The following is a 19,158-nucleotide window of genomic DNA, read 5'->3' on the forward strand; positions in this document are numbered from 1 at the left end:
ACCAACGGCTCCGCTAACGGAACCAGCGACATGCTGCAGATCCAGTTCGGCCTCATCAACTGCGGGAACAAATACCTGACCGCGGAGACGTTCGGCTTCAAAATTAACGCGTCGGCCACCAGCATGAAGAAGAAGCAGATCTGGACCCTGGAGCAGAGCGGGGACGACTCCAGCGCCAACGTCTTCTTCCTCAAGTCGCATCTGGGCCGGTACATCGCCGCGGACAAGGACGGCAACGTCACCGGAGACAGCGAGGCCGCCGGTCCAGAGTGCCGCTTCATCATCACCGCCCACGACGACGGCCGCTGGTCCCTGCAGTCCGAGCAGTACGGCCGGTACCTGGGCGGCACCGAGGACCGGATCATCTGCTTCGCGCAGACCGTGTCCGTGGCGGAGAAATGGAGCGTGCACATCGCCATGCACCCGCAGGTGAACATCTTCAGCGTGACGCGCAAGCGCTACGCGCACCTGAGCGACAAGGTGGACGAGATCGCCATCGACCGGGACGTGCCGTGGGGGGTGGACTCCATGATCACGCTGGTGTTCCGCGAGCAGCGGTACCACCTGCAGACCTCCGACAACCGCTTCCTGAGGAACGACGGAGCGCTGGTGGCCACCACGGACAAGACCACGGGCTACACGCTGGAGTTCCGCTCCGGGAAGGTGGCCTTCAGGGACTGCAGCGGCAAGTACCTGGCGCCCTCCGGGCCGTCCGGCACCATGAAGTCCGGCAAGAGCGCGCGGGTGGGCAAGGACGAGCTGTTCGTGCTGGAGCAGAGCCACCCGCAGGTCGTGCTCACCGCCGGGAACGAGAGGAACGTCTCCACCAGGCAAGGTGGGTGTGGTGGTCCAAGCAGGCCCCGGACCAGGTCTCCCGGGTCGGTGTGTGAGTGAGGGCGTGAGTGTGTTGGCAGAGGAAGTGTTAACGTGATGGAATGTGAGCCTGCATCCCCATCCCATCCCATCCCATCCCAACCCCCCCACTCCCACTCACTCCCATCCTTTACTGCACATCCTAAATGATCCTTACAGGACACGGTCCAGACACACACATGCACACACAACAGTGGCCCGTGTGTATTTACACCCCAAACAATGGCCTGCTTGGCCTGAGCCCGACGTCTCATGCGAGTCTTGGTGTGGCAACAAGCACAACAGATGCCAATTGTATTATTTATTGATTAAAACCCTTAAAATGTGTTTGAAATGATCTGATCTGGTTTCTCTCTGAAGATGAAAGTGCAGGAACAATGGTGGACAAACAAACTGGCATCATGTTGCTGTTGTTGTTGTTGCCAGTTGTGGTTCTGACTTTCTTTTGTTCCCATAAGAACGTTGGAACATTACAGATTAAATGTGCTGCAGCCAACTCTGATCAAATTCAGCCGTAAATCCAAAGGTAAATGTAGGTGATCTGCCAGCAGGATTCTGCTGCTCCCATAACCTTTCTGTCGTTTTAAGCTGCTGGGTGATGAAATGGTGGGAGTTCCCGGTTTTCAGGATCCTGCTTGTTCAGCATTTGGGCAGCCAGTCATCAAAAGTTTGGTGCATCTCTACTTTTATCCCGAGGTTAATGAGCTGATCTAAGATTAGAACACACAAAGCATCAAAAACCAAAGGCCTCCATGTTGTAGGCTGTGTTTTGAGAGCAACAATGATTGGGAATTCTTAGTTTTTATGCATTTGACTGACCAGTGAGAGGAAAATTGGCTCATTTTGGTCATGTGATGGGTTATCTGGTGGTCAACCCCAGAACACGTGTTTTGTATCAACATTGTCAAAGTGGATGGTGGTGCCAGTTCAACAAAATGGTATGTTTAGCAAGAACAAGTGTGAACACCAGCGTAATCTGGTTGTTTCCTCTGATTTCACGCCTGACTCAGGATTATTAAACACCAATGTTTAAAGTACACGGAGCTGGTGGATGCACTGGACTGAAAATCCTGAGGATTCTCAGATTTGGGGATTCAGATTACAATATTTGATCTGCTGCTCACAGAAAACAATGGACTTGAAAGTACCTGTAGCACTCGAGGTTAACGAMGGATATCATTAATATCCTTGATTTAGACAACAATTGCCTCAACAGCCCAAAATGGGCTGATGTTTTTGGATCTGTGCTAGTGCACAGAAGAACGGTTAGCACTTAGGATGTTATGGTCCAAGGAAAACACGGGGGAGGGGAGATGGAAGAACACGTGTTTTTTTTTTTTAGTTTTTTTTTAGACCTGCTCAGGTCTAATTTGATGCATCTGGCAGCGCCCACACTCCAGATAACTCCGTCAGATCTCCAGACCTTTAAATACTTTGGTTCTGCCTTGCTTTCAGATCAGATGTGGTTTTGTGTCTGGGCTGTTTCAGCTGTTTAACTTGGCAGAGATGCAAAATTGTTCCCCCACTTTCTTGCTTCCTCTTCCCTTGCTTTTCCCCGCCRCCCCCCCATTTTGACATACGAACCTCCTTTTCGAACATCTTTTCCATTGTGGCCTCCTCTCCTCCCCCAACTCCTCCCTGCTCCTTCACACCGGATGGTTGTCTCCATTTGGCATTGTCCCAGTCCCTCATGGGGAGTTGTTGATGCTGTTTGGAAGCTCTGTGGTTGAATACCCATAACTATTGAGGTGCTTTAACTATTGAGGTGCTCTAAATCAGTAAAATATAAGATTAAGGCCATGAAATGTCTCATAAAGAATCAGTGGAACAGAAGGGATACAGAGGAATTGCCTGAAAGCAGTTGCTTGTGACTGAATTGTACTGAGTGACAGGAATGTGTGACTGATCTCCAGATCTCAATATGGCGTTTGGTCGGAGGAGCTCACTGGGAATGCCATGTGGTTTTAGTGGCTTTGCCCATTTTTTTTTTTTCTTTTTCTTTTTCTTGAAACCGTGATCTGATGGATCACTTTTAATTTCCTGTTGCCAAGTCTCAATCACCCTAGGGAGTGGTTGTCTTTCTTTCTTCTTTGTTTACTTCTCTGGTATATTTATCAGCTTTTGTTTCCTCCGGCAGCTACAGATCTTTCTGACATGGTTTGCTTTCTAGAGCACAAAATGGAGGCTGGCTGTCGGAAGAAAGGGGTTGTACTAAAAGGTTCCCACTCTTGGATTGTCAGGGCTCTGTGGGTACACGCGGATTCTGTTTCGCAACAAATCTGACTCTGATTGCAGCATGTCACCAAGACCCCATAATCTAAACCTCTCATCCTCTGAAACGGCTACAGAGCTGAACGAGGGCATTGGTTTCCCTTCAGACATCCCATGGTTCCCTGTTCGACTTAACCTAGAAGTGACAGTATAGTACAAAACTGTTGTACTCCCACGTTTATAATGGTCTAAACCAATTTGATATATTGAAATTAGCTGTGTAAGCTCATTGGTTAAGGTGGATTGTTTAAAACTAAGATGGATGCCCTCAGGCGGAAACTTTTGGAGAACACATTTCTTAAAGATATGTTAGCTTTTAGTTTAAAAAAAAAATCTTGTTTGGTCCAAGGATTGGTACCACTGCTGCCGATGCACACAGCCCACTAGAACCTAAGACAACACTTTTTCTTTTTCCATAACTTTTTACAAAGTTGGAGAATCCATTTAACAATTACTCTTTGATTAGTCTCTCTAGATTTTCAAAGTGTCTAAATCATTGATTTTGATATATTTTGGCTCATTATCTTGAGAAAACACCTTTTGCATTTGTCAAACATTCCAGGTTTTCTACCGTACTCGACAATGGGAACGAGTTGCTTTTCCAGGCATTCCTTCTTTTAATGCCAAACGCTAAGTTTAACCTTAGTTGTGTCTGACCAAAGCACAAAGCAAAAGTTCTAGTGATTCAGTCATTTTTGACTGAAACACTAAAGTGTTGAATTCATGAACACATCTGACAATTCCACGTGAATTTGTAAAAGCAAACTTCATTCCCACCTTGTTTTTGGCTAACGTGAGCTAGCGCTACATGCAGCTAGCGCTGTCATTTCTCACTCTTTGCGAATTCAAATTTGACATTGCAGGAGACATTTCAAATGTCATTTTTACTTACTTTATTTTTGGCTTGCTAAATATAAAAAATATACTCTTTGGCTAGGCTAATGTTAGCATGTCGCTTTGTTTGTACAGTATGGATAAAAAGATGAATGTAGTCGAATATGATGTGCTTCCTCATTTTTATTTCTGCATGTCTTGTTTTAAAAGTTTTTTGTCTTATGGAGAAAAGACTTATGGTCTTAAAAAATGTCAGCTTTCTATTGGTTGCCTGAAGCCTTCTTCCTTGTGGGTAATTAACAGTCAACCTGTGTAGATTTTTACTTATTGCAAAAGGGGACCCGAGTCCTTACAGAAACTCTGTACTTTCCCCTCCAACAACTGGACGGCTGGGATGAGGATTAAATGCTGAGTGGAATTAAACTGGCTCCAGATGTTCAGCAAACACGCCGCAGCTCACAGTCGAACTCTGCAGCGGCTGTTTGCCTGGCAGACCTGAGCCAAGATGGCAGTCGAACTCCGCTGGCTTTCATTAGCGGTGGGAGGTTTTAGACATGAGGCCAGCTCAAGTGGGTCAATCCAAAATCTGTTTCTGTCCAGTCAAGAGTACAGATTTTACTTTCACTAAGCTTTAGACGAGTAAAGATGGAAAATCTTCCTAAAATATCCTTCCATTAGCTTTAGGTTTAGCTTTTTTCCTCTCCGAAAATTATCACTTAAAGTTGGATTAAAGGGTTTATCTCATAATTTACAGTAACTAATTTGGTCACAGAATTATCTTGTGCAACTGAATTGTGAAATGGTCCATTTTAATTGAGACCATTTTCCCTTCCTTTGGGCTTTTTTACAAAAAGTGATGACCCAGTTTCCCCCATGTTTAATCAAAACCAGCTTAATAGTGAAGTTATTCTACAGTCATTTCACCTGTAGAATAACTTTCTCACAATATGCAAACTCGATATGTACTAAGAAATTTCTTTGGATTTTAATCTCCAGATTTATTCTGGACTACTGAAACAGAAATGTTGCTGTACTACTTTTCAGCCTTCCTGTTTTCTGAAGTCTTGATTTCTCTTGCTTCCTGGCAGCCTGTAGTAGATTTGCCTTTACATGTCTTTAGAAAATGATTCTTTTTAAAATGGCTTTTTACATCCGTGGTTCATTTGATTTTGAACTTTTCATTGCCAACCGGTGAGTATCTCAGGGCTGATAAAGCTAATGCTAGCTAGTTTTAGTCACTCCCCAAACATGGCTACATTTTGGTAAAAAATGTAGCTAATGTGATAATTCTGCTACACACTCAGACCTATTATCACTGTTTCAGCCTGAGGCTATAAATTTAGCCAGAAAGTTCATGTTCATTTCCCAGATGCATTGACTAAAGAGTCACAATGTGTCACTTACAGAAACTTATCATTTTCTTTTTTAATTAGACAAATGTTATGCAGGCGTTACAGCAGTCCCATTGTTTATCGTCCAATTTGAGCTCATGGCTTTCAAAGCCGCCAATAAACAGACTCTATGCTGTTGCCTGTTTCCGGTTCATAACATCCACTTTTCTCATCAGCGGTCACAAATTCCCAGAGAGACAGTTTAACGACCCTCATGTGGTCCGGGCTACAATTATCAGTCAGTTAGCCTGGAGCTCAGAGGCTCTTAGAGTGGCTCCGTTATGCGCCTTACTCCTGCTAGCAGAGGCCTAAATGGATGAAAACCCATCACATCCGGCCGGCTTCTGGTGCGACCACCGACTGTTCTTTTGTAAATATGGGTTATATTTATTTTGATTATGCATTTTGGTGTGAATGTGTTGATTGCTTTCCAGTGTTGAAGTTTTTGTTTTCCAGCCGCCTCATGTGACCAACCACCAGTTGAACTGTAAAACTGATTTGAAATAGTTTGTAATGAAGAAAAGAGGCCACGGTTCTACTAAATGAAATGAAGCTAAAAAATACTGAAAACATCAAGCGGCTTAAAGATGATCTAGAATGAGAAAATATAGCTTTTCTGTAACTGTAAACCAGCTTATTTATGATAATAGGTGAGATTTTACGGCAAGTTGACATCAGATTCTCTTGATACAACTTTGGTGTGAGTAAAACCATAAATTTACAACAAATGTTTATAAGTTATCCAGTTGCTTTTCTGTTTTACAAAAAAAAGCAGTAATTTTATTTTATTTTTTTTACCGCAACTGTTGCAGTAATACTTTTATAGATGTTACTTTCACAGTTTACAGAAAAGGTAAACTATTACATTACTGTAATGGTAACACATCTTTAAGTATTTGTTACATTTTTGACACTCAGTATTCAGAGATTTGGGAATACAATCACCCATATAATATTTGAGACTGCTCCTCCTAAATGGGGGAAAAAAAAAGACTAAAGCTGGCTATTTTTGTAGTTCAAACATCAAACATACCTTGGTATGCATTAATAAACACAGCAAAAACGGTTTTGACTCCACCACCACCACCACCGTCTTCATGATTTACAGTCTTACTGCAGCCAATCAGTGCCAAGGAATGAAAAGGGCACACCTGGATTAGCTGCTTTACTAATGCTAGCTAATAGCATGGTACAAAGCAATTAGCCTAGCTATTTTTGCTTCTTAATTTGATTGTACTAAAATAGCAAATAGTTTGGAGTTGGCGTCCACATTCACTGTAATTAATTTTTTTATATATAAAATTTGAATAAACAGCAGGAGAACTTGGCCTTGGCTTTTGATGGGATTTTTATTGAAGGCATTTTTTAGCTTTTCCGCTCCATTTTATGGAGAAATACAGTTAATTTAACAAGCTAATAGGAGCTAGCTAGCTACTACGGCAGYTACGGTAGCATATTAATTGCTGTATTAAGTTTGCCAACTGAGGCTTTAAAGTGGCATAGTTTAAAAAAAAAAAAAACTTCAGACAAAATGAAAAGCCAAAACATCAAATAATCCTGATATAGATATTTTTTAAACATAAAATACCTAAACGCTTTCCTTTGGTTAGACTACTAGCTTTTTCTTCTGGTAATCGCTAAGACTTGAGGAGCTCTTTAACCCTATCTAGTCTTGGGTCTAAATGGCCGTTTTGGTCTAATTTTGAATTTACCCTTATATTTTCACCTTAAATAAACAGCTCCATGCGGTACTTGTGCAGGTTAAAGGCTGCAGACCGGAGCTGTTGCGTCTGGCCCTGAGTCAACCCTGACACCCTTTCTGCATCCTTCGCCTCCCGCTGACAGGAAATGAGACATGAGTCGCACATATTCGACCTTGTCTGCCGCTGCGATAATCTCCGCCGGCAGGGTGAAGGGCGATGATTTGTGTCCGTCGGCTGCGGCCAAGCTCTCGTCACGAACGGAGAGAAACTGATATGCTCTCCCTGTAAAGCCCAGCATTTTAAGTGAGTGGATATGCGATAATGTGTTTATGGAGACTCCGTATGTTTTTTAGTGTTGGATTCTCCGGGTGCGTTTCGGAGCATGCCAAGCCATCTTGGCTGCGTCAACCACAGAGGAGCCTCTTCTCCTCCTCCTCCCTGGCTGCTGCTTTATTATAGGTTGGACTTGTGCTGGGCTCCAGTGTGTCAGCCTGCTGAGGGTGTGTCTCCAGTCCAAACTTGAACACACACATCAATTCCTGCAAACGCCCTCGTGGGCGACGCAGTCACATCCCGGCCGCCATTGTTGTGGGACCTTTCTGAGAGCTGTTGTTGGCTGCCTGGCTCCTCGCTCTGTCTGTCCTGATCAGAATAAAGGCTGTTGATCCGGCTGAATGTTTGTGCTCCAGCTGGTCGCCTCCTTGAACAATAGAAGAGACGCACACACGCGCACGCACACACACACACACACACACACACACACACAGAGGCGCACAATGGCCCTTGATGCAATCGCGTGCGTTCGCAGCAGGCTTCTCGTGGAAGCGAGGACAAGGCCAAGATGGAGGGGTTGTTTATGCCTATACACTCGTGGTTGAGGATCTTTCTAACCCCACAGTCGCCGTTTTTGGCTAAGGAGGACGTTAAGTGTGTGGCTGATCCTCCCCTCACCCCACGTTTATCCCTGCGAGCTTCACAAACTGATCAGCAGAGCTAATTCTGTTTGGTAGCTTCAGGCTTCCTCTCTGTTTTGTCTCCATCAGGCTCATCTGTCCTCTAAAACGTATTTGTTCTGTCCTTCAGGGGTAACGTTTGCAAACGGCTTCAGTTCAAACACTGAACTGTTACGTCCTCCTCTGTATGTTTCCAGTGAAATTAGCTTTACTGAAAATATCCAGGCAAAATAGGAGATGAGACTTTCAAGGACATTATTCAAATGATGTTTGTTCAGTATTAAAGTATCGTCACGACATGCAAACGCCCTAGTTTGGCATTTCGTGTTTGATTTCCCTCGAGGTCAATGATACCAAGCTTTTGCACGTCTGTTGCAAAAGTCCTTCAATCTTTAAGCCTGGCCTCTCAAAAGCTTCTCAGACAGTAGCCATAAAGTAGTGACTCCGAGTTTATACTTGAGCAACAACTAAAGTTTTCTCAAGTTTCAGGCTTCTGGTGCAAATTTTTACTTTCCTTTTCTAATATAGCTGCAAATTTTTGACTGCGCAAAACATGTTGTCTTAAAGAAAGACTTTCGTTACTCGAAGGTCTTCTGCATGTTCCTGCATTAGCTGCATTTGAATTTGTTTTTGGGTTTCGTCAGAGAAAATCGCGGATCAAACTGAACTCCGGCTGAACGAAGGACTTCGTTTGCAACTGTCGATGTAAAGCATACAACTATAGCCGCAGCGAACGAGTAGCGGATTGACTAATCGTCAGAATAACCCGATTAAAAAAGCACAATGGCACTTTTAGATTTATGATTTAACTACTAACTACTTTAAAAAATAAGAAAATCTTTTATTGCCCAAGATGCTATAAGACAACATTCCTTTAGCTTCACCTGGTTCAAATGTACTAAAATACCACGATCTGTAAAATGTTTTATTTTTTAAACGGAAAATGTATTTCTATATTTTTATTGTTTGGGCTTAATTACTGCCTGTAATGTTTCGTTTTCTGCAGATAACCAATTTTTGGAGTCAAACTCCTCCAAAACAATTAATCGATTACTAATGTAGTTCTCAAAAATCGATTTCTCACGTTGAATCGTTTCATTCGACAAATTCACTGAAAACTTCGACGGCGTTGGAGGCTAGTAAAACGTTTAAAAGCGGGAGCAACCACCCAGCGACGCTTAAAGTCTGAAATGTCTGAGCCGTTTTGAGCCGCAGCTCTTCGTGTCTCTCTCTCTCGACTCGTCCAGCAGATGAACGACCTGCGGCGCCGTTTCTGCTCGAGTTCGCTGACCGATCGGCCAACGCGGCGAGGTTTTCACCATCCTCTGGCAGATAAACTCAGATTTCGTCTTCTCTTGCATCGCTCTTCTTCCTCCTCCTCATCCTCGCCATGTGGTTTCCATTACAATCCGCTCCATTCTCTTCCCCAGTCGTCTGTGTTTGCGTTTCGTGTGCAGCCGTGCTCGAGTGTGTCCCAGCGCGTTTCTGCAGAAACTCAATCCAACGTTTTGTGAGGTTTCAGATTTGGGTTTTAAAGGGAGGGGGGACGAAAAGGAAAAAGCGGAGGAATGTGTGGAATAACACCCTCCCCGCTTTTTAATACTTTCACCGACATGAGCAGATGGAGGGATGATGTTGGGGGGGGGGACGTCATGTGTGAGGAGAGACGGACGGTGAAACCATGACTCCATTTGTCCTTTCTCAAACAGGTCTTTCTTTTCTCGGCACACATTTACACAGTGCCCAGTCACGGCCCCTGACGCCTCTGGCTATACGTCCAGCCACGCCGTGACCTCGGCCTGGACAATGGGCCGCATTGTCCGCGATGAAGTATCTGTGTGTGTTCATCCGGCGGCTCAGTCATATTTGTCCACCACTTTGCTGCTCTTAAAAGCCGGAGCGAGGATGGCGTGATGTTTAATGGCGTCTCTTGTTCTGGGCAGACAGTGGGGCTGATTGGCCGACTTTCTAAAGTGGTCGAAGCTCCTCGTCGGCTAAGCTAAAGCGTTTGGCCTCGGCGAGGCGGGGAGGGTTTGTATTCTGGACTCTGAGATATTTCTGGAACAATTTCCCACTTGCAGGCTTCGGTTCACAGCTGCGACTTAAGATGGTGACGCAAAGTTAAATGGATTTTTCTGGAAACGACGAACTCAAATATTCTCTGAGTGTGTTTGTGATAAAAGCGACACTAGAGAACTCTTTTCTACTAGACATTAATCGGATCGTTTATCATTTATCGTGTTAAAAGTATTAAGAATTTGATTTAATGTTCTCTTGATAAATTCCATTTGATGTTGAATAAAAAAACTTGAAACTGACAGTGGAAATAACTGATACTATTTTCTCCCATCTGTGGCTCCAGAGCATCAATAAATGTCTGTAAATTTGAAAATATGATTTAACGCAGTTAAAGTGCAGCTCAGTGATGTATGTGAAGGTTTTTCAAGAGTTTTTGTGGCGCTTTGAAGTTGTACAAAAACAGATGGGATTTTTTTGTTTTGTTTTTAAACATTAACCAATTCATATTTCTCTGTTTAGATTACTTGATGGTGCAGCTTGTGGCGCAAGATTTGATTAAATTAAATCATTTTGATTAAATAAAGGGAGATTTGTCCAGTTCAACACGTTGACGTGTTTCAAATGTACCAGAATCAAGTTGGACTCTTATTTTGAAGTAAGAAACAAAGTAGTTCTTGATGTCAGACTATTTAATAATAAAGAACATTATAAGGACTTGAATGAGATGTATGATTATTTAGGATAAATTATAACATTTTGCGTCAGAGTTGGCTCTGGGTGCTGAAGTTGGCGTCTGCCCTGAAGCTTTCTGTTGCCACTAACAGAGCAATTATTGTTTTTTTTTTAGAAATCTGGACTGCGTTTAAACCTCTGTAGTTACAAATCTAAGTGACGGATCAAATGGAGGCGGTTTGCTCCACGTGAAACGGGGAATTGGAACCAGCTCAACTTGGATTGAATAGTTCTGTTTGGATGAACTGATTACTGAAAATAAAGAGAGGAGTGATTTTATGTGCGAATTCAGCAATACTACAAAAACTACCTGGACTATGTTAAATGTTACAAAGCCTGAAAGTGCATCTAGCTATGTCCGTAATAGATTTGGTTACAATTTGTTTTAATTTAGAATAAAAGTAAACTAAAACTTCCTTTTTTTCCCCCATTGTCATCAAATCCACAACTAGAAGTGACATTTTTAATAAAACCTTGTTGCTGAGAAGGAAATGTTACGTTTGATTTCTTTCCAGTCGCCTTGGTGTCGCGTTCTCATCAAAGCGTCTTTCAGAGTTGACTGATGTTTTGTGACGTGTTGTAGTTCCTGATTGTTACCAGGAAGTAACTTTTTAAAATGGATTTGATCAGTTTCTGGATGAGTTGACGGCACAGTGACAATACTTTGGGATTTTCATTATAGTTTAGGTTTTCATCTAATTCAGTTCATTTGAATAACCTTTTAGAGTGTTTGCTAGTTTCTGTTAGCTATGAGTTTAAATATTGTTTTGTTTTAAAGTAATTTTGGTGGAGTTTTTTTTTCCATACTTTGGATCACTTTTAGGTGCAGAACTCAAACAAGTTCAAGTATTGTATTGATTATGTATCCATTGATTGGGTCACTCAACAGAAGATGCAAAGAAAAAAAAGTATTCAGTTATTATCGAATAGCCAGCTGATTCTGGTGTTTTCTTCCAACGTTAGCCGTCACTACTTTGCGCCAGTGTGGTGTTCCGTAATTTGCCGACGTAATCTTTCTTCACATCGGATCGATTCATAAACATGAAAACGGAGGGCATCATGTCTACCTTCGATATGTTTTGGTTTTATAAACGCACAATATAGTTATAGTTTCTTTTCAGTTTCAGCTAAAACGTTTTCTTATTTTCATATCATTTCATTAATTTTAGGAAACTGTAATAATCAGAAACCTTTTTTTTTTCTGCTGACATGGTGTTAAAGTTGCCCCTCGGTGTGGAGCGGTCACCTCATTACGGTGCGACCTCTGTCTGCCGCTCGCCGTCCGTCCTGACTGCTCATCCTTTGAAGGTCTGACAGATGTGGCCGTGTGTGCAGCTGCGTGAAACCCCTCTAATCTCAGCCGTCTGATGTTGCTCATTTAGTCCCTCTGATCCTGACCACAGGGTGTGTGTGTGTGTGTGTGTGTGTGTGTGTGTGTGTGTGTGTGTGTGTGTGTGTGTGTGTGTGTGTGTCACCGGTCAGCCCAGCTGCCCGCCCCCTTCATGATGGATTCGTTAACCAACCCCCCACTTCTGCCTACTTCTTCTCTGCCCCTCCAGGCATGGACCTGTCGGCCAATCAGGACGAAGAAAGCGACCAGGAGGTGTTCCAGGTGGAGATCTGCCGTGAGAACAGGAAGTGCGCATTCCGGACCGCCGCTGGGAAGTACTGGACCCTCACCGCCAACGGAGGCCTGCAGTGCACCGCCTCCAGCAAGTAAGAGTCCGTCGGCAGAGCCGCACCTGTCCCCGTCTGTCAGGAAAGGAAATCTGTCCTGTTGGTGTAACAGGAGCTCCGGGTTCCTACGGGGGGAGGGGAGCTGTGAGTGGGAGGTTAAGAGTGGGTGACCTCCTGTCCTGTCAGTGGCATGAGTGGAAGATGAAGTGTGGGTGTGTGTGTGTGTGTGTGGGGTGGGGTGTGTTTTTCTTTTGTGTGCAGTAGTTCTTTCCGAGCAGGGAGCTGGCTGTTGACCTCTGACCCCCTCCCCCCGTCATAAAGTTTTCCAGAAAYGAATCCCAGTGAGGCTCCTGACCCAGGATTAGGGATTCTTCACCCCGAGTTACGTAAAGTGGACCAGCGTCGCAACGTCAATCAAAAGTTATTGGAACCCGATTCAGCCCAAACGCTACGGTGGGTCTGGTTGCCGTGTGACCTCGGAGGCAGAGTTTGCTCTCAAACAGCAGAAAATCGGATTCCCCCCGTTACAAATGAAACTTTACTTGAAGCTTGGAGACGAGACGGGAGGCGGAGGGGGGGGGGTCACGGCTCCGAGTCCTCTGCAGGAACTTCCCCACATTCCTACAACAAATTCCTGAGATTTGGCTCAACTGAGTCCTCAGACGAGACCACAGGAATCTGATCTCTCACCAGGCCAGATGTGGACAAAACAACGCTAAATGCTATTTTTTTACTTGTGTATTTATTTATTTACGTTCTCTAAAATGTAGCAACGTTGGATATTTCTTTTGTCTCTTAATGTCTCCAAATTAAAAAGATTGAACTGATCTGATTAGTGTGTGATGGTAGCAAACTCGTGCGTCGTGCTGTAGCAGTAGATTAGCTGCTGTCGTTCAAATGCGACATTCGTCGACATCAAGGCTGTGAACTGAAAATGAATTCAGCTTTAGCTCCTCTTGTAAATGTTCTCCCTCTACTTCAGACCGTCCTGGTTTTCCTTCACTCCTCAAAGCAGCTCAGCACACAGTAGCCACCTTTTACTTGGCTGCTGTGTTTACGTGACTGTTTGTCCAAAATAAGGTAAATTAAGAATCCAAGCTGCTTGATGTCCAGAGTGAAGTCTTGGATGCCATGTTTTCCGTGACCATCTAGCAGAAAGTTCTCGAGCCCTTCGTGGTTCTGTCTGCTGGCGAGCCGCATGGAGATGCTGAGTCCATTTTCCCTGGACTCGGTACCAGCACACGCCACCGAACGTACCAAAACCTGCTTCGCGGAGTCGCTGCGCTCGGTTCGGTCAGAAAACTCCTTAAGGATCGCAGTCGAAGCAGAACATGCCTCCTCCAAATTCCAAACATCGAGTTTCACTTTATTTACTGAATAAACTTCTCAGTGACATTGAGGTACAAGTAAATGTTGTTTTCTAATGGCTCCGACTTGTTTTCATCAACGTTAACAGATTGCTCGGTCCTAGCTTGTTGCCAGTTCAGTCGAGGTCAAACGCCTGCTTGATTTAAAGAAACCCTGAACTCAGCTCCTTGTTTTTTGTTCATGTTACAGTATCAACAGTGAGTAATCTTTCTTTTTTTCTTTTTTCTTTTTTTTTTGTGTGCTTAATTWATCGCTCCTGGAAGTCATCCACGTTTGCCAAAGAGGAGAACAAAAAGATGTGCGAGACCCGACCGTCGGGGGGCCCCGTAAATGACAGCGTGGCGCGACTCGTCCGCTCCTGACGCTGAAACCTTCTGTCTGTTCCTCCGCAGGTCCACTAACTGCTACTTTGACATCGAGTGGCGTGGGAAGCGGCTGACTCTCCGCGCAGCCAACGGGAAGTACGTGGCGGCCAAGAAAAACGGCCAGCTCGCCGCCACCATGGACTCTGCAGGTCGGTGTTGATCTGCTGACGGGAGCGAACCGGATAACTGATTCACAGCCCGGCGCTGACACGATGAAGGGTTCAGAGGAGGAGGAGGAGGAGGAGGAGGAGGAGGAGGAGTGATGAAATCATGTCTGGATGCTCCAGTTGTTTTGGTTCTTAAAGGGTTCAGCATTTCGGAGTAAACATTGCTGCTTGCTGCGTTTCCCAGAGCTCTAGTGTCCCAGTTCTCTGTCTTTAATTATGGATAATAGAAACGGCACTTTGCTGCGTCATTTTCTTCCTGTGCATAAAATACTTCATCTAAAACGCCTGTTTTTGTTTTTTTGCTTTGCACAGAGGGGGGTCACCCGCTTGTCAGAGTTCCACTTTAAGGTCGAGATGTGGTGCAGAAAAACCACAGAAATGCTAAAACATTATTTCTCTTCTGTTTTTTCCCTCCCTGGTGTTGAACAAACGGGATGATTTGCAGTTATTTGAGCAGATTCATATAATCCATGAATGTAAGCACTGAAATATAATTTGAAGAGGAAAAATAAAATTAGCTGATGATTAAACGCATGAATGCATTTCTAAAATGATCTTTATTTTTTAAGATGTTCTTATTCAAACGTGCTTTCCAAATAAAGCATTAGGATACAACATTTAATTTTTCAAATTGATGAGCAAGCATTAATTTGAAGTAGAGACTACACACTTTTGCATTAAAGCAGAAATCTGGCTACTTCACATGGTCTTTAGCTTCTCATATTGGCGACTAGCATGGCTAGCATTATTAAAAACGGCATCAGTGTACTTCCTGGAGACTGTACACCATTACCTTTACTCTCAGACTTGCCTAGAGGTGCCAATATTTCCAAATCCAGCACAGCTGGAGGTTAAACTCTCAAATGTAATGTCAAGTTTGACGTCTTGCTCTCTCTTGCTCTGTCGCAGCCTGAATAAACTGCAGGCAAAAGTCGACACGAGTTTGAGGATGAGCTCCTTTTCAAACGCTCAATTTGTCTTTGCTTTCAGAAAATGGTTGAGTTGACATCCACTCAAAAAAGTTTAGTTGTTGGAGCCATGACAGGTTGACTGACTGAGGAAGAGGATCCGGATTTTTAAGTTTCTGACGGACTCTGCTACCAATTAGGTTTGAAGAAGCTAAAACTTGGTCTATGTGAAATTTTCAGCTGAAAGTTTCCCCAATTTCAATGAACCCTGGAAGTTTTTTTTTGTGTGTGTGTGTAACATTCAGAAAACCTTTAAACCTTTGACTGGTCAGAATGAACCGAACGAAAGGTTTCAGCGTTTTGCTCTCACTAGTTTTTTAAAATTGTAACTTGTTTCAGGATCTGGTAGCTGGACAGCTGCTCTGCTCCAGCTGCTCTTTGGCACTAAAAACAAAACAAAACAAAACTCGGCACTTGATTGTCTGGGATTTCAACCGTTGCAACTGCTTTTCCTGCTGCAAGCCATGCAGATCTGAAAAGTCTCAAATTAGACATCTTGTTCCAGCATTTGTTGATCACMCCTTTTTTTTTTTTTTTCCTTCTTCTTGATGTTGGTGAAACGAAACGAAAGGCAGACCTGTTCTTTGTTTAGTCAGGATATCTAGATGTAGCAGAACAGTATCTCTGCTGCTGACCGTCTCTGTGCCGCCTGTCCTCCGTCTTCAGGGGAGTCCGAGGAGTTCATCATGAAGCTGATCAACCGTCCCATCATCGTCCTGCGCGGCGAACACGGCTTCATCGGCTGCAGGAAGGTGACCGGCACGCTGGACTCCAACCGCTCCTCCTATGACTACTTCACCCTGGAGTTCAGAGACGGCGCCTACAGCCTGCAGGGTGGGCGCCACCGTCGGGCGGGTGGGGGGCAAATCCGCAGACCCCATCTCGACGTTTCCTTTTAACTCGCCTTCTTCTCCGTCCTTCCCACAGATTCCACCGGAAAGTACTGGATGGTGGGGAACGAGCAGGCGGTCGTGAGCAGCAGCGACACTCCCGTCGACTTCCTGTTCGAGTTCTGCGACTACAACAAGCTGGCCGTCCGCCACGCCGGCGACGGGAAGTACCTCCGCGGTGACCACGCCGGCGTGCTGAAGGCCAACGCCGACGACCTGGAAACCGCCACGCTCTGGGAGTACTGAGGGGGACCAGAGCCCCCTGACCCGTCCACCACCTAAAACCCTACCTGTCCACCCCCTCCCTCCCTCACATATTAAGCCCCGCCCCCTTTTTGACTATATGTTGACAAACTGCACAGAGAGATCAGCAAGGATAGAAGGAAGGAGCCTCTCCTCTCTCCCTCCCTTTCCTTCCTTCCTCCCTCGGTTCTTTGTTGTTTTTTTTTTTATTTTATTTTTGTCAGCTCTGCCCTCCGGTGCCAACCCGTATCCGTCGCCATAGTTACCACAGGGTGCTGTGCACTTTTCCTGCTTCGATCCGTCTTTGTCGCGCCACTTCTCTCTCCCTCCGCGTTTCTGCCTGTGGCGTCTGAACTGGACCGATGGGTCCAGATTCAGTGTTTGTTTTTATGAGAGCTTGGCGTTCTTGACGACTGTAATATAACTAGAGTGGATCTGACGATGTAGACAATGTAACTCGATGGGACGAAGCCCCGCCCACCACCTCCTAGCCCCTCCTCCCCCCACCCCCCAACGCTCCTTTCATCTCAAGTGTATGATATTTAGATGTAGGCCCGTGTTGCTCTCTAGCTGTATTATCATCGGTCGGTGACGAGGCAGAAGTCGGAGATCTTAACAGAAACCTGGAGCCTCCGGAAGCCGTAGTCGGTGAAACGGTATAAAGGGTCAAAAGCCGGCGCAGATCAACACACGTTTCCGTACGTTTGCTGCACTCTTGCACAGTTGGATTCATTTCTTGCTCCAAGTCCAAGGCACAGACATTATCATGGCTAAAAGTGTACAGCGGATAGATGTAGTAAATGTAGTGAAACCATTAATAGATGCCTAGAAAGCTGCTTTTTTTATTATTATTGTTTTTCTCGATTTCCCTCGACCAAACGTACACCTGAGCCTTTACGCAGACCAAACTTTTGATACCGGGTAGACGGACCTAGCGTCAAGCTGTTTAAAACTGGAATCTGGTGCTAGCAACATGTTCAACATCTCAGCTCCACATCGGAGAACCTTTTTCAAATCCGTTTCTCGTTTTTTTTTTTCCTCTTGCTTCTCGGTTCCTACCGTCTGGGTTTGAAACGGACGTTTCATCTCGTAGTTTAGTCCCACAGAATCTCAATCTGCTGATTTTTTAAAAAATGTTTTGTTTTTTTAAATCCGCTTAGCTGGCCAATCACTGCAGTCTGACGAATCGATGCACGATTGTATCGGGTCCAACGTTTTTCTGATGTTCCGAGTGTTTTCATGAAAGGTTCTGGGGAAACGAAAGAAGAGAAGTTCCTCTCTGGGAAACTTTTGGCAAACTGGATGTTGGGAGGGTAAACGTGTGGTAATGACTGTGCCTTACTCTTGAGTTTTGATTTTTGGCAGTAGGATAATTAATTAATAAAAAGAAAATGAAGAAAATGAAAGTCCACACCTTTTTGCTTTGTAAAACTGGAACTTCCTTTTGTATTATTTTGTACAATTTTTCTGGGATATTGTGGAGTAATCTCTCTCTCTCTCTCTCTCTCTTGTGCCATTGGTTCACCTGAAATCCAGCAACCAATAAAAACTGGAATTTGGAACGCAAAGTGACTTTTTATTTTCTTTTTCTTGTCTCAATGTTCAGTCAGTGGCATATAAGCATAATTGTGCTGATGCAAACCAAAGCTGTTGATGTTGTGCATATTTGGCCTGCATGCAAACACTTTATGGCAGAAAATATAACCCTCCACATCCCTTAGAACACGTCGCCATAGTGATGCATGGTGGAGGCGGCAGCATGCTGTGGGAATGTTTTTCTTCCTTACGGGGGAGATGAATGTAAAATAATAATCAAAAAACCCTGGTGAGGCCTTGAGACTGGGGAATGGATTATATCAGGGGTCGGTGACCTTTAACCCTGAGAGCCACAGAAAAAAATACATGACTGAAATAAAATACATTTATTTAATTAAACTAATTTACTTTTGTTTTAAGGTTTCAGTTTTTATGAAAATAAATAAATTACATGGCTTAAAACCATTTCCACACTGTAAAAACACAAAACCTTACAAAGTATTTTTGGTCTAATTTTGGTTTTTGCTCCATTACTGCAAATGTTTTGGTGCATTTGAAATAAAACGATGGCTTACGTGTAGCTTTTTAGCAAAAAATATGAGCTTGTTTTAAGTGAATAGTTCCTTAATAAAATGACAAGTTCCAGTGGCAGATGGAAACTGTTTTACCTCGACTTGCACTTTGTTGTGTTGGTTGGTTTATTGGTTAGAAATCAAAGGGAGGTGATGTGGTGGAATCTAAATCAACTTGCATTTTTCACACTAAATGTCTGAATAAAAGGAGAAATCCCAGTTGTGTTTTAATTTAATTTTAAATGTTCAAACCAGATTAAGTTTTCAGCTGTGGAAACGGCAGAAGACATAAAGTCTTTTTAACCTTCAAAACATCCTAAACATATTATTTTTGATTTGTCTGCATACCTGTGCAAAAGCCGACCTCTTCTTCTTTTTTTTTCTTTTACTTTTGAACGAACTTTATGGCCACGATTTAGCTCCATACTGGCCTCCCTCCAGGTTCTGACCACAGCGGCTCATGTGTTGTCCCACTCGCACACATTTATGTGGGAGATCCACACACTTTTTTCCCTCCGTGTCTCCTGAATAGAGCCTTTGTGTTGAAACATTTATTCTGGAGCAGAGTGTGTGTGTGTGTGTGTGTGTGTGTGTGT

The 19,158-nt window shown here is 44.0% G+C and overlaps 1 protein-coding gene across 1 annotated transcript; it reads left to right on the forward strand.

Annotated features, from left to right (window-relative positions):
* fscn1a (fascin actin-bundling protein 1a) lies at positions 1-18,022 on the forward strand (the record flags this gene model as incomplete). Its single annotated transcript, XM_008415659.1, has 5 exons — positions 1-835; positions 12,336-12,492; positions 14,214-14,335; positions 15,988-16,155; positions 16,249-18,022. Coding segments are annotated over 5 exons (1,491 nt in total), but the record flags the coding sequence as incomplete, so codon positions are not given.
* Between the last annotated feature and the right edge of the window lie 1,136 nt (positions 18,023-19,158).

Source organism: Poecilia reticulata, linkage group LG8 (genome assembly GCF_000633615.1).
Source record: "Poecilia reticulata strain Guanapo linkage group LG8, Guppy_female_1.0+MT, whole genome shotgun sequence".
NCBI lineage: Eukaryota > Metazoa > Chordata > Actinopteri > Cyprinodontiformes > Poeciliidae > Poecilia > Poecilia reticulata.